At 36.4% G+C, this 20,682-nt stretch overlaps 1 protein-coding gene across 1 annotated transcript in view; it reads right to left on the reverse strand.

The window, feature by feature from the left end:
- Positions 1-841: 841 nt before the first annotated feature.
- The window catches only part of MEI4 (meiotic double-stranded break formation protein 4), a 213,271-nt gene continuing 193,430 nt past the window's right edge, over positions 842-20,682 (reverse strand). Inside the window, exon 5 of the mRNA XM_039218145.1 lies at positions 842-1,182. Coding sequence (XP_039074076.1) covers positions 943-1,182 — 240 coding nt within the window. The 3' untranslated portion in view covers positions 842-942. The remainder of the gene's footprint in view (positions 1,183-20,682) is intronic.

Raw genomic sequence — 20,682 nt, forward strand, 5'->3', positions numbered from 1 at the left:
GTGGCATTTAAGAATGGTAATTAACTTATGAAGCAATATTACACATAATTAAGAAAGCAAATTTGTATTTGCTGTGCCCTAATTGTACCACAGGAAAGTACGTAATGTGTACTTGTTAAGCTAGTTGGTTATGATTTTAATAATTGAAAAAAAAGTCAATGTTACTGGAAAATTCAACTAAAACCTTAAAAAAGTATAAATATACCTTTAATAAGTATAAAGTATATTGCTGGACAGATGTTAGATTTGTAAAAATATCCTTAATGACTTAATAATACATGGCTTAACTATATTTTAACAATAACAGGAATATTATATATAGTAAACAAAATCAAAACCAACACTTGTAAAACAAACAACATTATAAGCAATGAATTAGTACTTTCAGATGACTTGACAGATATGTTGATTTTATGATATTGAGGGCCATTAGGTTTATAAATGTTAAAGACTCTTCTTCCACATGACTCCCTCTAAGATGATAGACAATAATGTAAGTGAAACTATTTAAAAAGTGTTTTAAAAATTTCATTTATAACCCCTTAAAGACTGTGTTGATAAAGCAACAAAACTTTTAAGATCTGTTCCCTTTTCATATCTATTACATGTAAATCTTTTAAAATGTAAATGTCACTTATGAGATAGACAATTAATGGTCCATTATAGAGAATAATAGAGCTAGGCTATATTGAGTAATCTATTGTAAAATACAGTTACATGGAAATGAGAAGGGCATGCTCAGCTGAAACTGGCTGATTTTAGTACAGAAATATGACTCATAATCTTTTATATACCATTTAAAACTACTGAATTAATGATTATGTTTAGAGATCCATTTAAAATGTCATTTAAAAAACACTCTTCAAGATCTTTTAAGCAGAAGATCCTCATACTTCCGTATGCTTCTGACATTTAGTAAATTGCTAAGGAAGTAAGTTATTATCAAGTTTCGACTGAGTTCAAGAGAATGCCCAGTCTCCATAAATAAAAGGTATATAACGGAAACGCATCAGAGAGTTGGAAAATAGTCTCATCGTGCTTTTGAAGAAACTTCTTGACTTCTTGGTCATCAGGCCCTATACCTGAAGTGTTGCCTTCCTTGGTATCCTTTTGAAGAATCTGCTCCAGAACCCAGAACAGGGAGAAAATATTTTCATAGTGTGTCACATAACTGGCTTGCACCTACAAAGAAACAACAAACGCCTTTAAAAGACATATTGGTTGTAGCTCAGCTCAGACAAAGCCAAAAAAGATATATTTTCAGACAAAAAGTAAACACTTGATACATTTAATACTATCTTCCTGTCCTTTAACTGAGGTGGAGAGAGAACAAAGGAGGACATTTCTTATTTTTCAAAAACTTCAGAGTTTTGGTAAATGATTTCTCTTAATGGTTTACAAAGCTCCAAATCTCTTCTCTGTATTCCTACTATAATTCATTACTCAGATGAATCTGAGAATATCTGACAATGTCTTGTGTGTTGAATTCAGTGTTGTGATAAAGACTTCCAATGCATGCCACCTTTGCCAATGATAATATACAGATCTTTATGGGTAGGATTTAAGAACATGTTTCAATGTAAAACTCAGTCCTAGAACAGTTATGATCTGTAAGAGACCAGGCATGATCTCGTTCTACACAAATCAAGGAGGAATAGGATTAGACTGTATAGAATTAGATACATGGTCATGAGGAAAAATATAGATGTGTCTTGTAGAAGTTATTATTGACTCTAGATGGTTGAAAGTGGGATGAGTCAAAGGCCTAAAATGAGGACAATGGAAAGCATCACATGAGGGAATACAGGAATCAGTTTAAAGATATCAAATGGCTTTATCATTTGCTTATTAAGATATGTGTTGGAAACATTCCCCAAATCTAACCATTCTAATAATATATAACTAAAAGAAACATTCTCTCAGAGCTCTGAGAAATGTATTCTTAAGCAAGGGGGTCCTTAAACAATTATATATATACAGATACCCAATACTTTCTTTTATTGAGGTTTAACTGACAAAACTTGTTTCAGGTATCAGGTAATGACTTGATATTTATATACATTGCAAAATGATCACTATAGTAAATCTAGGTAACATCTCACTATATATAGTTAGCAAATTTTTCTTCTTGTGATGAGAACTTTCAAGATCCATTCTCTTAGCTACTTTCAAATATGCAACACAGTATTATTAGCTATAGTCACCATGCTGTACATTATATTTCTATGACTTAGATTCATTTTGTAACTGAAAATTTGTACCTTTTCATTCCGTTCACCCATTTCAGCCACCTACCAACCCCTACCTCAGGCAACTACCACTCGGTTCTCTATATCCATGAGCTCGGTTTTGGTTTTGTTCAATTTTGTTTTGTTTTTAAACTGCATTTTATGGTATTTATCTTTTTTCTGTCTGGCTTATGTCACTTACCATATTGCCCTCAAGGTCCATACATGTCACAAATAGCAAGATTTCATTCTTTTTAAAAAGAATCTTTATTTTTGAGAGTGAGACAGAGAGAGAAAGAGTGTGAGCAGAGGAGAGACAGACACAGAATCTGAAGCAGGCTCCAGGGTCCAAGCTGTCAGCACAGAGCCTGATGTGGGGCTTGAGCCCACAAACTTCGAGACCATGACTTGAGCCAAAGTTGGATGCTCAACCGACTGAGCCCCCAGGCACCCCAATTTTCATTCTTTTTTTATGGCTGAATAACAATCCATTGTGTGTGTATGTATGCGCACACACACATGCTCTCCCTTCTGACAAAGGCCATAGCATCGCAGGGAATTTGAAGGCAAGAGGGTACCTTTCCATTGGCTCTAGGACTCTTACTCTGGGCATGTTTAACTCTACTTCCAGGTGGGCTGGGATCCTCAGTCATGTTGCTCTGGACTTTGCTTTTACTCTTAACAGAATTTATCTGTCTTGAGTTCCACCTATATCCTAAATGCCTATACTAAATCATTTGATACATTCTTTTACTCTAAGATATTAACAGTTATAGAATATTATTTTGGAATGAACTCCTCTCTCTGGGGGCAGCATGCACTTAACTAACATGCCTTAGCAGCGTTTCCTCTCAACACGACTAAAAGGGCATGTCTGTTGGGGCGGTCTTTTCTGTAGTCCCCTAATGTCATCACACTGGCAGCTGCCTGCTCTGCTTAATCATATGCTCAGGCACTTTCTGAATTAGTGTCTAAACTGAATAAAACTATGATAAGTGCTATTAAGATGATAGTCTACCATATTTTGGTGTAATTTTTATAATCTCAGCATCAAACTAGATGGAATCATATTAGTGTTGGAAAGTACCCAACACAGGTGGAACATACCCACCAGGAAAACACTCGATTATTTTGCCTGTACATCCTGCCAGGAAGATTGAATAACCCCAGTACATGAGCAAAATGGCTTTGTGTATCTGATAAAATACTATCAGTCTGTCTTTCAATCCAGGTCTTTTAAAATTAAAGGAGACTTGAAAGGAAGCTTTGAGAGTTCCATGACTACTTCTTCTTACCTAATCCCATTTTATATAATAGCGGAACTTCCAAAGAGAAAATACCTTCCTGGTAGAAAAATCACCAGGTATTTTTGGAGAGTATTTTCAGAATTAAAACAATTCTTATATTTATTTTTCTATCCCTGAGCAGGGCTTAAGAAAGTTAAAGTGTTCAAATATTTTTCCAGTGGTGAAAAATATTAATTTTCTTTACATGCTGCTAAATTTCACTTCAAAACCTACATTCTGAGGTTAGGCTATAGACACTAATGCCAGTTTCCTAATTATTGTTTTAGTTGGAATTCAGTCAAGGTTAACCTGCTGTTTTTGTAGAGACTAATTATTCTTGAAGCAGACACTGCTATTTGCTTATCCCACCCATATCTCTTTTACCCTTCCTTTTCATCAAAAGAACCCGTTTTACTCAGTGGCAATGGATTACCTAAAAAGGCACACTTTCCAGTCTCTTTTAAGGCTAATTTTGTTCAAAGAGATGTAAATATAAGTAACTGGGTGGGGCTTCTGGGAAAGCTCTTTAATAGTAAGTGAAGTCTGATAGAAGGCAGCTTTGCCTTCCCTCTTCACCAGTGCTCCTGCTTGGAAATACCCATGCAGTGCTTGGAGGCAGAGTAGCCATCTTGTAAGCTTGAGGATGAGGGCCACCCACGCGCAGGTTCTGGAGGCATGGCGCAGCTCAACACACCCTCGCAGGATGGCTGTACCCCCCTGCACTATGCTGGGGTCCCCTTCCTCTATTTTGGTCTTTTAGAATTGGAACCCTGAGACTTCATCTAGGCAGGAAGGGAGCTCTGAAGGTCTCTTTGCCTTCAGGAGGTGCTGCTTTCTGCTGTCTTTGACACTGAAAGGACAGAGTTGCTTACGGGGGCAATAACAAAGTCACAGTTCTTGACAGAAGATGACGTAACAAAATGTGCTGCATATTTGAATGTGGCTGACAGACACATGAAACGATGCTCAGCATCCCTCCTCATCAGGGAAATACAAATCAAAACCACACTGAGATACCATCTCACGCCAGTCAGAGTGGCTAAAATGAGCAAATCAGAGAACTCTAGATGCTGGCGAGGATGTGGAGAAACGGGCACCCTCCTACACTGCTGGTGGGAATGTAAACTGGTACAGCTCCTCTGGAAAACAGTGTGGAGGTTCCTCAGGAAACTAACAATAGAACTCCCCTATGACCCAGCAATAGCACTGCTAGGAATTTACCCAAGGGATACAGAAATGCTGATGCATAGGAGCACATGTACCCCAATGTTCATAGCAGCACTCTCCACAATAGCTAAAACATGGAAAGAGCCTAAGTGTCCATCAACAGATGAATGGATCAAGAAGATGTGGTTTATCTATACCATGGAATACTACATGGCAATGAGAAACAATGAAATCTGGCCATGTGTAGCAACATGGATGGACCTTGAGGGTGTTATGCTGAGCGAAATAAGTCAGGCAGAGAAGGACAAATATCATATGTTTGCACGTATAGGAGGATTAGGAGGAACTTGACGGAGGAACAAGGGGGAGAAGAAGGGGGGAGATGGTGGGGGAAAGGGAGAGAGGCAAACCATGAGAGACTCTTGAATGCTGACAAAAACTGAGGACTGATGGATGTGGGGTGGAGGAGGGATGGGCATGGAGGAGGACACTTGTGGGGATGAGCACTGGGTGTTATGTGGAAACTAATTTGACAATAAACTATTAGAAAAAAAAATATTTAATGTGGCTGGTGGTTTGGATGTTTATATTTAATATTGAAACTATGAAAATGTAATAGTTCATTAAATTCAGCATATAATTTATGTGTGCTCGTCAAAGGCATGCAGACGTGATGTCTGACACTATCAGAAATAAGCTGGTCCGTATGGAAGGGGTGAAAACATAACACGATGGTTTTCTTATTGCTACAAGCAGAAGAGGTGAAGGAGAAAATTAGATCATTACAGAGTAGAAAATCAAGTCAAAGAGTATGGGCAAATAACCTAAATGTTAAATTAAATGTTCACTGAATATAAATATACCTTTGGCTCTGGTATCCTCCATGCCAGAATTTATTAGACAGAAGCAATAAGTAAGATACAACTAAAATTAGTAGTCTCTAAAAGACTGAATAATACTTTAGAGGAAAAGGTCAGGTGTCACCATGGATAATTAAGTGGGAAACTTATCCCTGAGTTTTAATAACTTAGCCACTTTTATCTACTAGAAAGCAAAAAAGACAGTAGATTTCAGTGAAGGAGAGGAGGAGGATGAAGTTAACCCTCTATAAACAATTTACTAAGCAGCTTGCAGCTTCTGAAGTGCAGGAGAAAGCACCAGAAGAACTGACAAATAAGCAGGTGCTTAGCTAGGGGCCCATTGAAATCCTGAGTATGACCACGCTAGCCAACAATGCTTGAGAACAGAGGAGTAGAAACATAAGCACATTATGTATAATGTATGTAGATATAAAGTCAATGAACTCATGAGTAATAGAAGCACACATTCACCTAAAACTTTGTCTAGGCAAAAACTGTTATATCCTTTTCTGTTCCCTACAAGCTGGGAGCCAGACCATACTGAAAGTGTATGAAGCAAAAGGCCAATCAGAGCAGAGTATATTAATTAGGGAAGATTTTTCTAGAGATGAATTGTGAGCCAGGGCTCAAAAGGAATGAGGGTGCAGATCAGTGAATCATCTTTTTGATCAGATTGCCAGGTAAAGAAGAATAAAAAGGATCTAATAGGTATTAATCCAGTTTGCTTTATTCAGATAATGGTGTGATTGTCTGCCTAAAATGTTGAATCCTGGAGACTGGTTCTAAGGACCTGTTTCTAATTTTGGGGGTAACAGATGAAAAGTTCTAAACTATTAAAACTACTAACATTTGCAATCTGGATATTTTGCCTTGTTCCCCACGGGAAATAGATCAAGTATGCAAGATTTATAGGTAAAACTACTTATAAAAGTTATGAAACTACTTATGCAAGATTTATATATAAAACTATTTATGAAAGTAATACATAACAAAAAAAATTAAATCTGTGATTATGAGCCTTGTTTGAAAATAATGATTTTCTCATTAACAGATTGTACCTGCTTTTCTCAAATATGCTTCTTAAGGCTGAAATTATATAATAAGGTAATAGCAAATTGAACAGACTGAAAAAGAAAATGGTCCACAGTGAACAAGGAGTCTGGACAAGAATCACAGAAAGGGGAAGGATGATTTGTATTTGTTTGACAAAAAGGTCTAGGCTGAGACTCCAAACAAGAACAGATATGGCAGAGGCCCTTACTGGTTGAGATCTTTGAGAAAATAGAATCTTATTAAGCAAGATTTTTTTTTTTTTTTTTGGGAGGCCATCAATTGGAAACATATTCATTGCTTATTAAACTCCAACTCTGCACTTCCTAGCTATATGACCAGGGCAAGTTATTTAATCTTGCTAAACCTCACTTTCCACATCTAAAATTTGGAAATAATCAAGGTAACCCCTCCCTGGGGTTGCTGAGAGAACAGATTAACTTACAAATTTAAAACACAACACAGGATACATATGCATATTTACCTATTTAAAACACACACATTTTTCAAATAAGTATTACCTATTTGTTATCATCACCATCATTATCGTTATGTTTTTACCCAAAGTGAAAAAGATATAGTCTCTAACCATAAGGTACTCTGCACCTGGAGGAAGGCTACTGGTATTACTCAAGTACTATACTTGGTCAATTTTTGGAAACATTTCAAATTGTTCATCTAGGGCTGTGTAAAGAAACTAAGGATGTCCCTTCATCTACTTTCTTCTTTTAAGAAAGTCATTCATAGACAATTTTAGCAGAGCATTCTTATTTTGGATAGAAGGATGATGCTGAGGAACCAAAATGTGTTCCTCACATTATTTTAAAGGCTTTCTGATATTAGGAGGCCCTGAGGAAGGTGTAAGTATGGGTTAAATGCAGTCTTATGGGATATGAACAACTGTAAAAAGTCCATCAGCCAATCCCTACCTCCAGGTCCCTAACAAGACATGATATTTAAGCAGCCAGCTTGACTGCCTTTTTAAAATGTTATATTCTCCAATTATCTGACTAGTGTGAAATAGATCAACTTGTTCAAGTCTATCTTAGAGGCAAGTTAGTAGAAATGAGTTTCTGATTCCTGATAATTTGCCCTTCTGGTGACTAACCCAATAACATCATAGATTAAATCCCAGATACTTAAAAATTTTATATTTGCCCTTTTTTTCTGGGGAAATATTCTGTGATTTGACTCTGATGTTTCACTTTCTTGGCCATCAGAATAAGCATTTTGGTGGATATGATAAGATAGATTCCACATAGATTTTATTTCTCAGATTTCTTCACGTAAAGAATACAGAATTCCTAATACATGGACATGGCATTTTTCTGTTCTAACAGATTTGCTTAATCAACTTTAAGTTGAACTTACACTGAATCCTCACTGCTTTCTCAGGATCTTTCCCTTAATAATGGGGTCATCAATTCCACTTATAGGAAACTTTTTATCATTTTATACTATAATATTTAACTTAATCTAAGGCTATAAATCCCTTTCAAGATCATTTACTATTTGGACTTCCATCCCAGTAGTTTCTGACATAGCAGAATAAACTGGATAATTTAGTTATTAATAGAAGAGTCTATTAAGTGAAACAACAGGGTTGGAGACTAGGATAAAGGCAGCTAAATTCTTTAAGGACTAACTCAGCTGGGAGTATTTAGGACTTTAAAATTTTGCTTCTGCTTGCTTTGTATTCTTCCGTCTTTTCTTTCAGTCCTATTGCATTCGTTGAGTTGTTTCATGAGCCATACCCTATGGTAAGTGCTGAGGATACAGAGATGAATAAGACAAGATGGCTACCTCTATAGGAATTCCTAGTATGCTCCTGGGGAGACAAAGAAGTAAATAAATAATGCCAATGCAGAGTGCATGCTGTAAGGAATATTAAAAACAAAACAAAACAAAACCCTCCAAAGAAAACTGAGTAACATGGTGTGAGAAGACACTAAATGTCACAAATGAGTTCGGTTGTGATGATACTGCAGGCTCACTTCCTCTTAGGAGGATGGCAGGATTCTTTTGGAGAGATGACTTGGAAATTACTATCAGCATAGCTGAAACACCTGTTTGGCTACTACCACAGGAGCCTCTGTCTTTGGCTGGTGAATATGCGTCAAAGCCGGAGAGAGGCAGAAAACTTAAAGGGGTGTGGGGAAAAATGTCACGAATCTCTGCAGAATCTCTATGCCACGAATCTCTGCAGAATCTCTATGCGTCAGCCTTCTCTAAGGCAATGGAACCAGACTAGACTACCTGGTGTGTGCAGTCAAGGGCCAAATCAGTTCTATATGTTAACAAAATCTTAAAGAGTGTATTTGGTTCTTTGAGGTCTAAGGTTACTTAAATGTTTTACATTTACCTTCATGAAGAAGGTACAGATAAAGAAGCACAAAAGTAGTATTCTTGGGGAAAAAATGTACTGTTTCACCAAGATAAGCCATTCCCATTCATGTAATTAAGATACAGCTTGAGAAAAAGATATCAAAATTGGTGAAGTATCTGATATATACTGAAAATGGATGGCCGTTACTGATCTAAAACAATTGTCCAAATTGCCAGTGGGGGTAAAATCAACAAGAAACATTCTTCTTTAGGACTCTAAATAAAGATTATCCAAGACAGCATCAAAACCTGTCCAGCTAGGCAGAAAGCAGAAGGCAGGAGGAGCCAGATTTGATGGAGTAGCATTAGTGACTGCCTAGCCAAGACAAAGACAGAGGCAAAAATAATTTCCTAGAGGCTGTTTATCTAAGCTTTGATTCATTAGCCAAAATAAGCAAGAAGCGTGTGTGTGTGTGTGTGTGTGTGTGTGTGTGTGTGTATTTAAGAGCACTGGATTCAAAGCCCAACACCAATGACAACAAGAAGATGGGCTCACAGTGACCCTTTGCAATAATTTGGTCTGTAAAGTGAAAGCCAAATCCGATTGGCCTCAGATGATCTACTAATTATCTCCCAAAGGCCAACCAAACAGGGTTGGAATCACAGAAATTAAGTCAACACATTTGTCCCTTTTTTTTTCCTATTTTCAATATGTATCACCACTAATTCAATGAAACCAGTTTATCAGAACTTGGTATCAAAGGCTAAGTGAAACTGCACAACACCTAGAAAAGTCTGGAAACACAACGGAGGAAAAACAATGAGTTCTTAAGAACATTTTATGTCACTGAAGTCGAGACTGGGCCTAGAGCAAAGTGAGTAATACATTCTTGTTCTTTTCTAAATCAGCAACCCTCTTTTTTTTTTTTTTTTTTTTTGAAATAAGGCCTTTTGAGATCTAATTGACTTGCATGAAAATTTACCCCTTTCAGGTTAAGTTTAGCTTTATGAATTTGATAAATTACTTTTAAGAACAGAGGAATGTAATGTTAGAAATAATCTCTGAATAAGGAAGCAGCAACCATGCCACAACCATGTGGGATTATTTAGTAACATTTTAAATGTTACCCTATATCTAGTTGATCTTTTATTAATATATAAATATATACATTTACTGTTTTTTTCCTACACATTTAACTATAATTTTGTTATCTGAAGATACTCTAGAGAAATTTTTGAAAAGAAAAGATCTACAGGTAATGCAGAAAGTTTAGAAGAAGGAACCAGATTTCAAACTATGAGATAGCTTCTCTGGTTTAACCATTTTCATTATCTTCATGCTGAGAGGCTGCTAGGGAAATTTATCTGTCATAAAAATGCTAGGTGACCCTACAGGAAGCCTCTTATGTTAGGAGCACGTGAGAGTCACTAACTGATGATAAATGAAAAAACAAAATGTATAGAACTAGAGAACTTAGGCTTCTATTTTGTCTCTCGTTCAAATAACATTTCCTAAGTAACTACTGACAACCATAATATGGATGGAATTTATAAAAAATGACAGGAAATACAGTTTCATATCCTTTGGGCATCACAATACAAGGTGCAGTTAAATATGAAAACAATCACAATATAATGTGATATAGAGCATAAGAGCATTAGGTCCACAGCGTTATAATAGTGGCATTTGCTGTTAAGTGGATTGCAGTTAAAAAAAAATGCACTCAGCAAATAATCTTAATAAAGAATTCTAAATGCTACTGTTTGAGAAATTAAATAGCAATGACTTACAAGGGAAATGAAATACATGATGGGAAATTTACATAGTAACTTAAATGCAGTGGAAATAAATAAGTAGTAGAATAATTTTGTATGCATCTAATACACAGGTGTTAAAAGTGTTTCTTATCTTTTTAAAATACATATTACAAAATTAAAATCAAGTATTCTGAGGACATATTTGCGTTTAGAAGACATATCAATTAGCATACTTAACCAATAATGTAGGGACTTGGATATATGCTTTATATGGAATTATTTTCAGAAAAAAATAATGTTCCCAATAAGTTGACTATCATTGGTTAATTTCAAAGATGTGTTTAAGATAAACACTGACTACATTTTAAATGTAATTATATTTACTTCTTAATTTGAATCTGAAATTCCAATAAATTTTATCTTTCTTTAGGAACTATGCTGCTAACATTAGAAGAGTGATATATTCTTTATTTAAATTCAAATGGATCTGATATAACAGTGACATTAAAGCTTTAAGATGATATATTTACTAATACAACAAAACCCTCCAAATATTTAAAGAAAGGGGCTTAAGAAAGAAAAAAATGATTATTTTATTTGAAAGCTTTTTAATACTCTAATTTAAAATGTTTCACACATAAAGGAATACACAGGTACTTGTAAAATGCTCTATTTTGGGGAATTAAGCCCCACATCTCAGGATGTCTAATGTCCAAATGACAAAAATCCTGGAATGTGCAGTCCCTGAGCCAGTGAAACAGCTACCAGGACACTATTCCTGGCAGACTGCGCATGTAACTCTGCAGAAGGGTCACTGAGTCCTCACTTGAATCTTCTCAATTCATACCATGAGCTAATTCTGAAGGGTACAAGGGCAATGAACATGAAGCTGCATATACCTTTTCAAATTAATGTTTTCATTATCTCTGGATAAATACCCAGAAGTGGAATTGCTGGGTCATATGGTAGTTCTATAGTTTACATTTACACCAGAGTGCACTAAGGATTCCCTTTTCTCCACATTCTTGGTAACACTTGTTACTTTTGTCTTTTTGGTAATAGCCATTCTGACAGAGATATGTCATTGAGATTTTTGTTTTGCATTTCCCTGATGTTTAGTGATGTTGAGCATCTTTTCATGTACCTATAGGCTATGTGGATGTCTTCTTTGGAAAAACATCTTTTCAGATCCTCTGCCCATTTTTACTTGGACTGTTTGTTTTTTGTTTTTTGTTTTTGTTCACTATTGAGCTGAGTTCTTTGTATATTTTGGACATTAACCCCTTATCAGATATATCTTTTTGTGAACATTTTACCCCATTCACTAGGTTGCCTTTTCATTTTGTTGATGGTTTCCTTTACTGTGCAGAAGCTTTTTAGTTTGATGTAATCCTACTTGTTTATTTTGCTTTTGTTTCTGGTGTCAGATTCAAAATATCATTCCCAAGACCTGTGTCAGGGAGTTTACTGCGTAATTTTTCTTCTAGGAGTTACATGGTTCAGGTCTGATGTACAAATTTTTAATCCACTTTGAATTAATTTTTGTGTATGGTGTAAGATAGTGGTCCAGTTTCATTCTTCTGCATGTGGCTGTCCAGTTTCCCCAAAGAGCTCACTGAAGAGACTGTCCTTTCCCCATTGTGCATTCTTGATTCCTTTGTCATAAATTATATGACAAATATATCCATCCATATATTCATGGATTTATTTCTGAGCTCCCTATTCTGTTCCATTCATCTAATGTCTATTTTTATGTCAATACCATACTGTTTTGATTACTATAACTTTGTAATATGGTTTGAAATCAGAATGCATGATACCTCCAGCTTTGTTCTTATTTCTAAAGATTCTTTGGTTATTTGAGGTCTTTTTGTTGATCCATACAAAATTTAGAATTATTTGCTCTAGTTCTGTGAAAGATGCCACTAGAATTTTGATAGGGATTATACTGAATCTGGGTAGTATGGATATCTTGAAAATATTACATTGAAAGTCATTATTGATAGATATGTACTTAATGCCATTTCATTTTGTGTGTGTGTGTGTGTGTTTTGTAGTTCTTCTCTGTTCCTTTCTTGTTCTCTTCCTCTCTTCCCTGTGGTTTTATGACTTTTAGTATTATACTTATTTTTCTCATTATTTTTTGTGTATCTACTCTTTTTGATTTGTGTTTACTATGAAGGCCACATATGACAGTATTTTTTTTGTTGGTAGCAACTTAAATTTGAATACATTTTAAAAACTGTTTTACTGGGGCACCTGGGTGGCTCAGTTGGTTAAGCGTCCGACTTCAGCTCAGGTCATGATCTCAAGGTTCGTGGGTTCAAGCCCCGCATCAGGCTCTGTGCTGACAGCTAGCTCAGAGCCTGGAGCCTGTTTCAGATTCTGTGTCTCCCTCTCTCTCTGACCCTCCTTTGCTAATGCTGTCTCTCTCGCTCTTTCTCAGAAATAAATAAAAATCATCAAAACATAAAAAAATTAGAAACTGTTTACTGTCCCCTACCATTTTATTTTTTGATGTCATGTTTTACATTTATATTTTGTATATCTCCTGACCCAAAATTGTAGTTATAGTAATTTTTATTACTAATGTTTTTTAAACTTCCTACTAGCTGTATATGTGTTTAATTCACTATCTTTATTTTATATTCATTTTTACCAATGAGATTCTTACTTTCATGTATTTTTTGTTAGTGCCTTTTCTTTTCAGCTTTAAAGAAGTCCTTTTAACATTTTTGTAAAACTGATTTGGTGCTGATAAGCTCTTAACTTTTGTTTGTCTGGAAATTTCTTTAATCTCTCCTTCAATTCTGACTGAAAACCCTGCCAGATAGAGCCTTCTTGGTTGGAAGTTTTTCCCTTTTAAGTTTTAATATATCATGCTCCTTCCTTTTAGTCTGCAAAATTTCTGCTGAAACACCAGAGGATAATGTTATGGGGATTCCCTTGTACATAACAAGTTGTTTTCTCTTGTTGCTTTTAAGATTCTCCTTTTATCATTAACTTTTGACATTTAATTATAATGTGTCTTGGTGTGGATCTCATTAGGTTCATTTTATTTGTAACTCTGTATGCTCCTGGACATGGGAGTCTATTTCCTTCCCTAGGAGAAGTTTTCAGCCATTATTTCTTCAAATAAGTTGTTTGCCTCTTTCCTTTTCTCTTCTTCTTCTGGACTGCTATAATGTGGATGTTATTCTACTTGATGTTTTCCCATAAATAGCTTAAGATACCTTCACTTTTTAAAATTCTTTTTTCTTTTTGCTGCTCTGTTTGATTTAGTTCCACTCCCGTCTTCCAGATCACTGGAAGCTTCTGCTTCAGACTGCCACTGAACTCATTCTAGTGTATTTTTCAGTTCAGTTATTTATTCTTTAGGTCATGACTTCTGTTTGGGACTTTCTTATGTTTTCTATCTCTTTGTTGAAGTTCTCACTGTGCTCTTCTCCCATGTTCAGTGAGCATCTTTATGACTGTTACTTAGGACTCTTCATCAGATCAATTATCTCCACCTTACTAAGACTTCTTTCTGAATTTTTGTCTTGTACTTTTCTTTGGAACATATTCCTATTTTCTCACTTTCCTTGACTCTGTTTCTCTGTGTTCGGTGAAATACCTACCTCTCCCAGTCTTAAAGAAGTGGTCTTGTATGGGAAATATACCTTAATGTTAAATCTGACCCTGGCTCTTGGTTGTTTCTCAAACCTCTGTGATCTTCTGGGTAGACAGCTCTCAGTTTAGGGTGCACCAACACCTCTCATGGTTCCCAAAGGTGTGATCTCATTCAGCATCTAGTTTCAGGCTGATTGGAAGCCAGATCCTTGGGCAGCAGCTTTTTAAAAAAAATTTCTTAATTATTATTTTTAAAAATATAATTTATTGTCAAACCAACATACAGCATATAAAATGTGCTCTTGGTTTTTGGGTAGATTCCCATGGTTCATTCCTTACGTACAACACCAGTGCTCATCCCAACAAGTGCCCTCCTCCATGCCCATCACCCATTTTCTCCTCTTCCCTACACCCTCATCTACCCACAGTATGTTCTCTGTATTTAAGAGTCTCTTATGGTTTGCCTCCCTCCCTCTCTGTAACTTTTTTTTTTTCTCTTTTCCTTCCCTCATGATCTTCTTTTAAGTTCCTTAAGACCCACATATGAATGAAAACATATGATATCTGTCCTTCTCTGACTGACTTATTTCACTCAGCATAATACCTTCTATGTTGCTGAAAATGGTATGATTTCATTCTTTCTCATTGCCAAGTAGTATTCCATTGTATATGTCTTCTTTATCCATTCATCAGTTGATGGACACTTAGGCTCTTTGCATATTTAGCTATTGTTGAAAGTGTGGCTCTAAACATTGGAGTACATGGGTCCCTATGAATCAGCACTCCTGTATCCTTTGGATAAATTCCTAGTAGTGCTATTGCTGGATTACAGGGTGGTTCTATTTTTAATTTTTTTGAGAAACCTTCACACTGTTTTCCAGAGCAGCTTGTTACTTGTTTTCTGTTGTCGTGACTTTGGTTACTTTATCTATCTACTCATAGTGATGTTTTGGAACCCCACCAGGTGTGCTTTGACTTGTTAATTGAAGTAGCCCTGGAAAGGAAAACAAACAAACAACAAAAACCTAGAAACACTGGCTACAAGTAAATAATAGGGTGAAGGCGGTACTCATGGAAGAGGTTTTGTGCCATATAAAGAGAAATGACAGAGCAGAGAAAAATAAATAAAATAAAATTGAAATAATAAAATAAAATTAAACTAAACTAAACCAGACAGAGAAACTATATGGCTTAATCCAGAGAGAGAGAAAGGAAAATAAAGAAGGAGGTGTAGAACATGTATAAAGAGAATAGATTAAATATGTCTGCTTAAACAAACCAACAATCAGAATAAGTAGACTAGAGGAGGGAAGAGATAAGAAGGAGAAAAGGAAGGAAAAAAAAAAAAATATATATATATACACACACACACATACATGTGATAAGAATTTTTTAAGAATTAAGTCAGGCAACACAACAGCACTGGTCTAGAGTAAGGGCTGTCTGGTTCATTAGCATCAATCCTGTTCTTGTAGATATTCAGTTACCAGGTGTGGACAGGCGTGGTTTGGTGTAGGCAGCAGCCTTTAAAGTATGCAAATATGCACAGTCTTATGGAACTGCAATCAGAAACCCTGCTGACCTCCAGACCAGGAGATCTGGAGGTATCCTCTGAGTAACAGTTGCAGGAATAAGGGCTTTAGTTGAGTATAACCTCCTTTCTGTGGGATACCAGTGAACTGTGGCAAGGATAATAAAGGACACAAAGATGATGTCTCTCTGCCTACATTCTCTGAGAGTGCCTTTGTAACCTCTAGATGTGAGCTACATCTGCTGAAGCATGTTCCTGAGATTGAAGCTCCAGGACAATTAAATGGGCCTTTTTCAAAGGCAGACTGAGGATGTTGCTGTTGGTGTCGGTGTAGCGACCTGGTGTGGTAACTTCCCCAGAACTTTCTTTCCAATTGTTAGTCTCATGGGGCCCAAAAATACAAGCCCCTCTGGCCACCAGAGCCAGGTATTTGAGGGGCATCCCATACATGGATTGGGCTTTCCCATTAGTCTTAGGATCACTGCAGGAGAGTGTTGAGGACAGGGCATGTCTACAGCTTTTGTGAGGCAGGGGAAGAGAACAGGGGTGAAGCACACTTAGGGTTTTAGCAAGTCCAGGAAAGAGTACTGGGCGTGGGGTACACCAATGGCTTCAGCAAAGCCAAGAAAGAACACTGGGGGCTGGCAAAACTGTGGCTTTAGCAATGTAGGGAAAGGATGTGGGGGCAAGGCACATCCTTGGCTGTTTCCATGCACACTTGCCAGCACTAGTATGGTAGGAGAGTACAAAACGAGTGCTCACCATCACCTCTTTTCCCAAAGTAAGTCCCACCTGGTTGCTGCCCTTCTGGCAGATGTTTTAAGATCAACAAATGAATCTCCTTCACATATATTCTAGTCACCTCTCAAATTGCTGCCTTTGTGCTAGGTCCCAGGAAATTGAGTCCAAGCATGAGCTCTTCAAAAGAAGCATCTGAGATCCCCATGGCCCCCTGAGTCCCCTGGATGTAAACTTTGTTTCTAAAGCTAGACATTTTTTGGTCTTCCTCTTTCTGGTTGCAGGTCCCAAGAGTTGTGATGTTCAGTTTAGGGCACAAACCCTTCTTCTTTGGTAGAAGCTCCCTATTGTGGTTTGCCATGCCCAGAATAGGGTTTTTGGTAAGACTGTGCCTGCCTCACCCATTCATCTCAATGTGGCCCTTCTATCCCTCGTTGTAGAGAAGGTTGTTAAGCTAGTTTTCAGTTCTGTGGGAATTATTCCATATGTAGTTGTAGATCTGACTTGTCAGTAGGAGGAGAGGAGTTCAAGTTCTTCCTGTGCCACCATCTTGGACCGCTTCCATAATGCAGTTTTCAGAAAAGTCATACCATGGATTACCTTTTCCAAGCAATCTTTTTGTTCTCACTTAAATAATTTAATGTTTGTTTGTGTCTTAAGAGATTTGAGATTTTTGAGAGGAGAAGCATTTTCACAACTTCCATTGTCTTTTCCAGTATTCAATACTCAGGGAATTTTCCAAAAAAGATTTTTGACTACTTGGTTCCTGGAGCACAGCATTTTTACCCTCTTTAAATAAAACTATTAGGAAAACAGACTTAACCAATACCTCTATCAGTCACAACACCTGGTAGTTTAAAAACACTCATTTTTTAAATAGCCAGAGTTTAACATTTCTGATAAATCAATATTTAATATGGTTACTCAGGTCTGAACTATGAACCATCTAGCTGGCTATGGATGTGAACTAAAAAGTTTGGCAAATCTGAATGGGTGAGGAAATCTTCCCTTGTCAGCCACTGTCAACTGGATGACACTTAGGGAAAATGGCCAGATAGATAGTTGACCCTAGAATAATGCTGGGGTTAGGGATGCTGATACCCTGTACAATCAAAAATCCCTATATAACTTTTACCTCCCCCCCCCCCCCAGTTTAACTACTATTAGCCTAGTATTGATAGGAAGTCTTACCGAAAACAAACATTTGATTAATATATATTTTATATGCTGAATGTAATACACTCTGTATTCTTACAATAAAGTTAGAGAAAAGAAAACATTAAGATCATGAGGAAGAGAAAATACATTTATAGTAGTATACTGTATTTATTGAAAACCATATATAAGTGGACCCATGCAGTTCAAACCTGTGTTGTTCAAGGGTCAACTGTATAATATATACACAAGCTCCTATTTGTAGCTAGGAACACTAAGAAATTAAGAGGGATTATATTTTATGCTAACATTTGAAATTTTCATTCTATATTTCCCTTTTTCTTTTCCTTCTTCCCCTCCCTCTTTTTCACACTGATTCTGCTTCTCTAATTTGAGAAGCATTTGCTGAGACATTTTGTCACCTGAATTGTTGTAGTACTTTGTCTTATATTTTCCTAAGTCATGATAATTGACATTTTAATAGCTTTAATTGATCAATAAACAGATGGTCTTGGCAGCAACACTGTGGATTTCCTATTATATTGGACCTTACAACAAGAGAGGTGACATTTAAGGAAAGGTACAGGATACTAATATTTATTGAATACCAGTTATGGTTCACACACTATGCTAAGGACTTGACATAGGAATTCTTACTTAAATGACAATGGATTGTACTATTGTAATTTTATAAAGAAATTGTCAAGGTGACCTGGACCATGATGGAGCTGTGATTCCCTCCAGGTTTCTATGGCTCTGAAACCTGTGTTCTATTATCCTAAATTCTTTTTTTTTTTTTTAATGTTTTATTTATTTCTAGGAGAGAGAGAGAGACAGCGTGAGCAGGGGAGGGTCAGAGAGAGAGGGAGTCACAGACTGAAACAGGCTCCAGGCTCTGAGCCGGCAGTCAGCACAGAGCCCGATGCGGGGCTCGAACCCACGAACCGTGAGATCATAACCTAAGCGAAAGTCGGACGCTTAACCGACTAAGCCACCCAGGCGCCCCTCTATTATCCTAAATTCTAATATCTGGTGGTGTAAACTTAGAGAAGACAGTTATATATTGATTTATATCATCACATTCCAGAAAAAGGATGTGAAATAGACACACCACCTAATCTCTCTGGATTAGTTTGTCAAAAATGTGGATCTCAATTATCACTTGACTCTGGTTTGATAACTTCCATATGGATTAGACATTGATTTAGCATGAAACAATGTGACCCAGTATTAATTCAGCGTTTGTTATTTAAAAAAATTCCTTCTCAAGATTTCAGAATTTCTGATCTTTTGAAACACTACAAATCACTAACAATGGCAAAAACTACTCTTTGTCCAGTTGACAGACATTTTTCAAGGCTTGTTCCACAATTTCAGAGAGTTACAATGTGCCTTAAAGGATTCTACATCTTTTACAGTTGTGTCAAATATGGTAGAAAGCTAAAGCCATTGTGAAACTATACTTTGATCACAAATAACTCCTTTAAACTTAATCACATAGCCATTTATTCATGGAGTCATTCATTCACATAACATTTCCTAGGTGCCAACTATATGTAACAAAAAAACACAGGGCCTCTTATGGAGTAGTGAACCAAAAAGATATAGAAAATGTCTTACTTGAGTTTATAGTTTAGTAAATAAGAAAGAAAATAAATAAACACACACAGACACACACACACACACACACATATGCAGAATGATGAATATTATGAAGAAAATAAGTGGAATCAAATCAGGAAGGGGGAGCTATGCATGATTCTATCATCAGGGGAGTAGAGAACCTAAAGAGGAGCCACCTTTGTGAAGGGAAGTGATCAGAACACTCCAGGCAGAAAGAATAACATGAATTGGGCCAGATGGCTGGGTCCATGTGGACACTTGGATAATATGAACCCCTATCCTTCAGTTATGGCCCTTCAGTTTTTAAAGTAAGCAAGCTGAAAATAAGCAAGACCTCTACCTTCCTGTCTTCTTCAGGGTTCACAAAAGGCAATTTTGCTTTTTTATATAAACATTTCTACTGAAAGTAACTTTTTATAGCATGTTGGGGCATCTTTACTTAAATTACCAAATTCACAATGAACAAATTCTACGGGAGGATTATAATATTTCATGTATCTTTTTTGAAGGGCTTATGATTCTTTCTCTCTTTCTCTCTCTCTCTTTTTTTTTGTAATAGGACAATAGAACACCAGAGGTCAAAAGCTTCCAGTCCTAGCCTGGCTTTGTCACTTGCTCTATTATCTTGAAAAAGTCCTTGCTCTTCCTTGAGTTCTGTTTATTTGTAAAAAGAAAGACTGGTTGAGAGGTAAGTAAATCCTGTAAACCAGCTCCAGCTAAAAAATTCTGTGAGGATCAAAAAAAAGGTAAGACTCTATTTGAATGTTAAGGAATCCAATTCATGGTACTAAGCTTACAAATATAAAAGTATGCATAGGAGATGTGTTATTATTACTATAGAAGTTCTCTTTAAACATAACACATAAATACTTGCAAAAAAATGCTAAATTAACTAGTGAAACCTCAAATCAAATCTATAGTTCAAATCCTAATCTAAATTGTAGTATAGTCATTATTTTAAAAAGAAGAACTAGTTTCAATAATTTATTATCAGAATGAAATATGATGAGTAGGTACTCATTATGAATTCAAGACATGAGCTTCTTTAAGAAACTACACTTCTTTCTTTGCTTAAAAAACTTTTAAGCTTCTGCACAGCCAAGGAAACAACCCAGAAAATTAATAGGCAACCAACGGAATGGGAAAAGATAGTTGCAAATGACATATCAGATAAAGGGTTAATAACCAGAATCTATAAGGAACTCACCAAACTACACGCCCGAAAAACAAACAACCCAGTGAAGAAATGGGCAGAAGATATGAACAGACACTTCCCCAAAGAGGACATCCAGATGGCCAACAGACACATGAAACGATGCTCAGCATCCCTCCTCATCAGGGAAATACAA

The sequence above is a fragment of the Hyaena hyaena genome, unplaced genomic scaffold (genome assembly GCF_003009895.1).
Source record: "Hyaena hyaena isolate Hyena2069 unplaced genomic scaffold, ASM300989v1 scaffold_742, whole genome shotgun sequence".
NCBI classification, from domain to species: domain Eukaryota; kingdom Metazoa; phylum Chordata; class Mammalia; order Carnivora; family Hyaenidae; genus Hyaena; species Hyaena hyaena.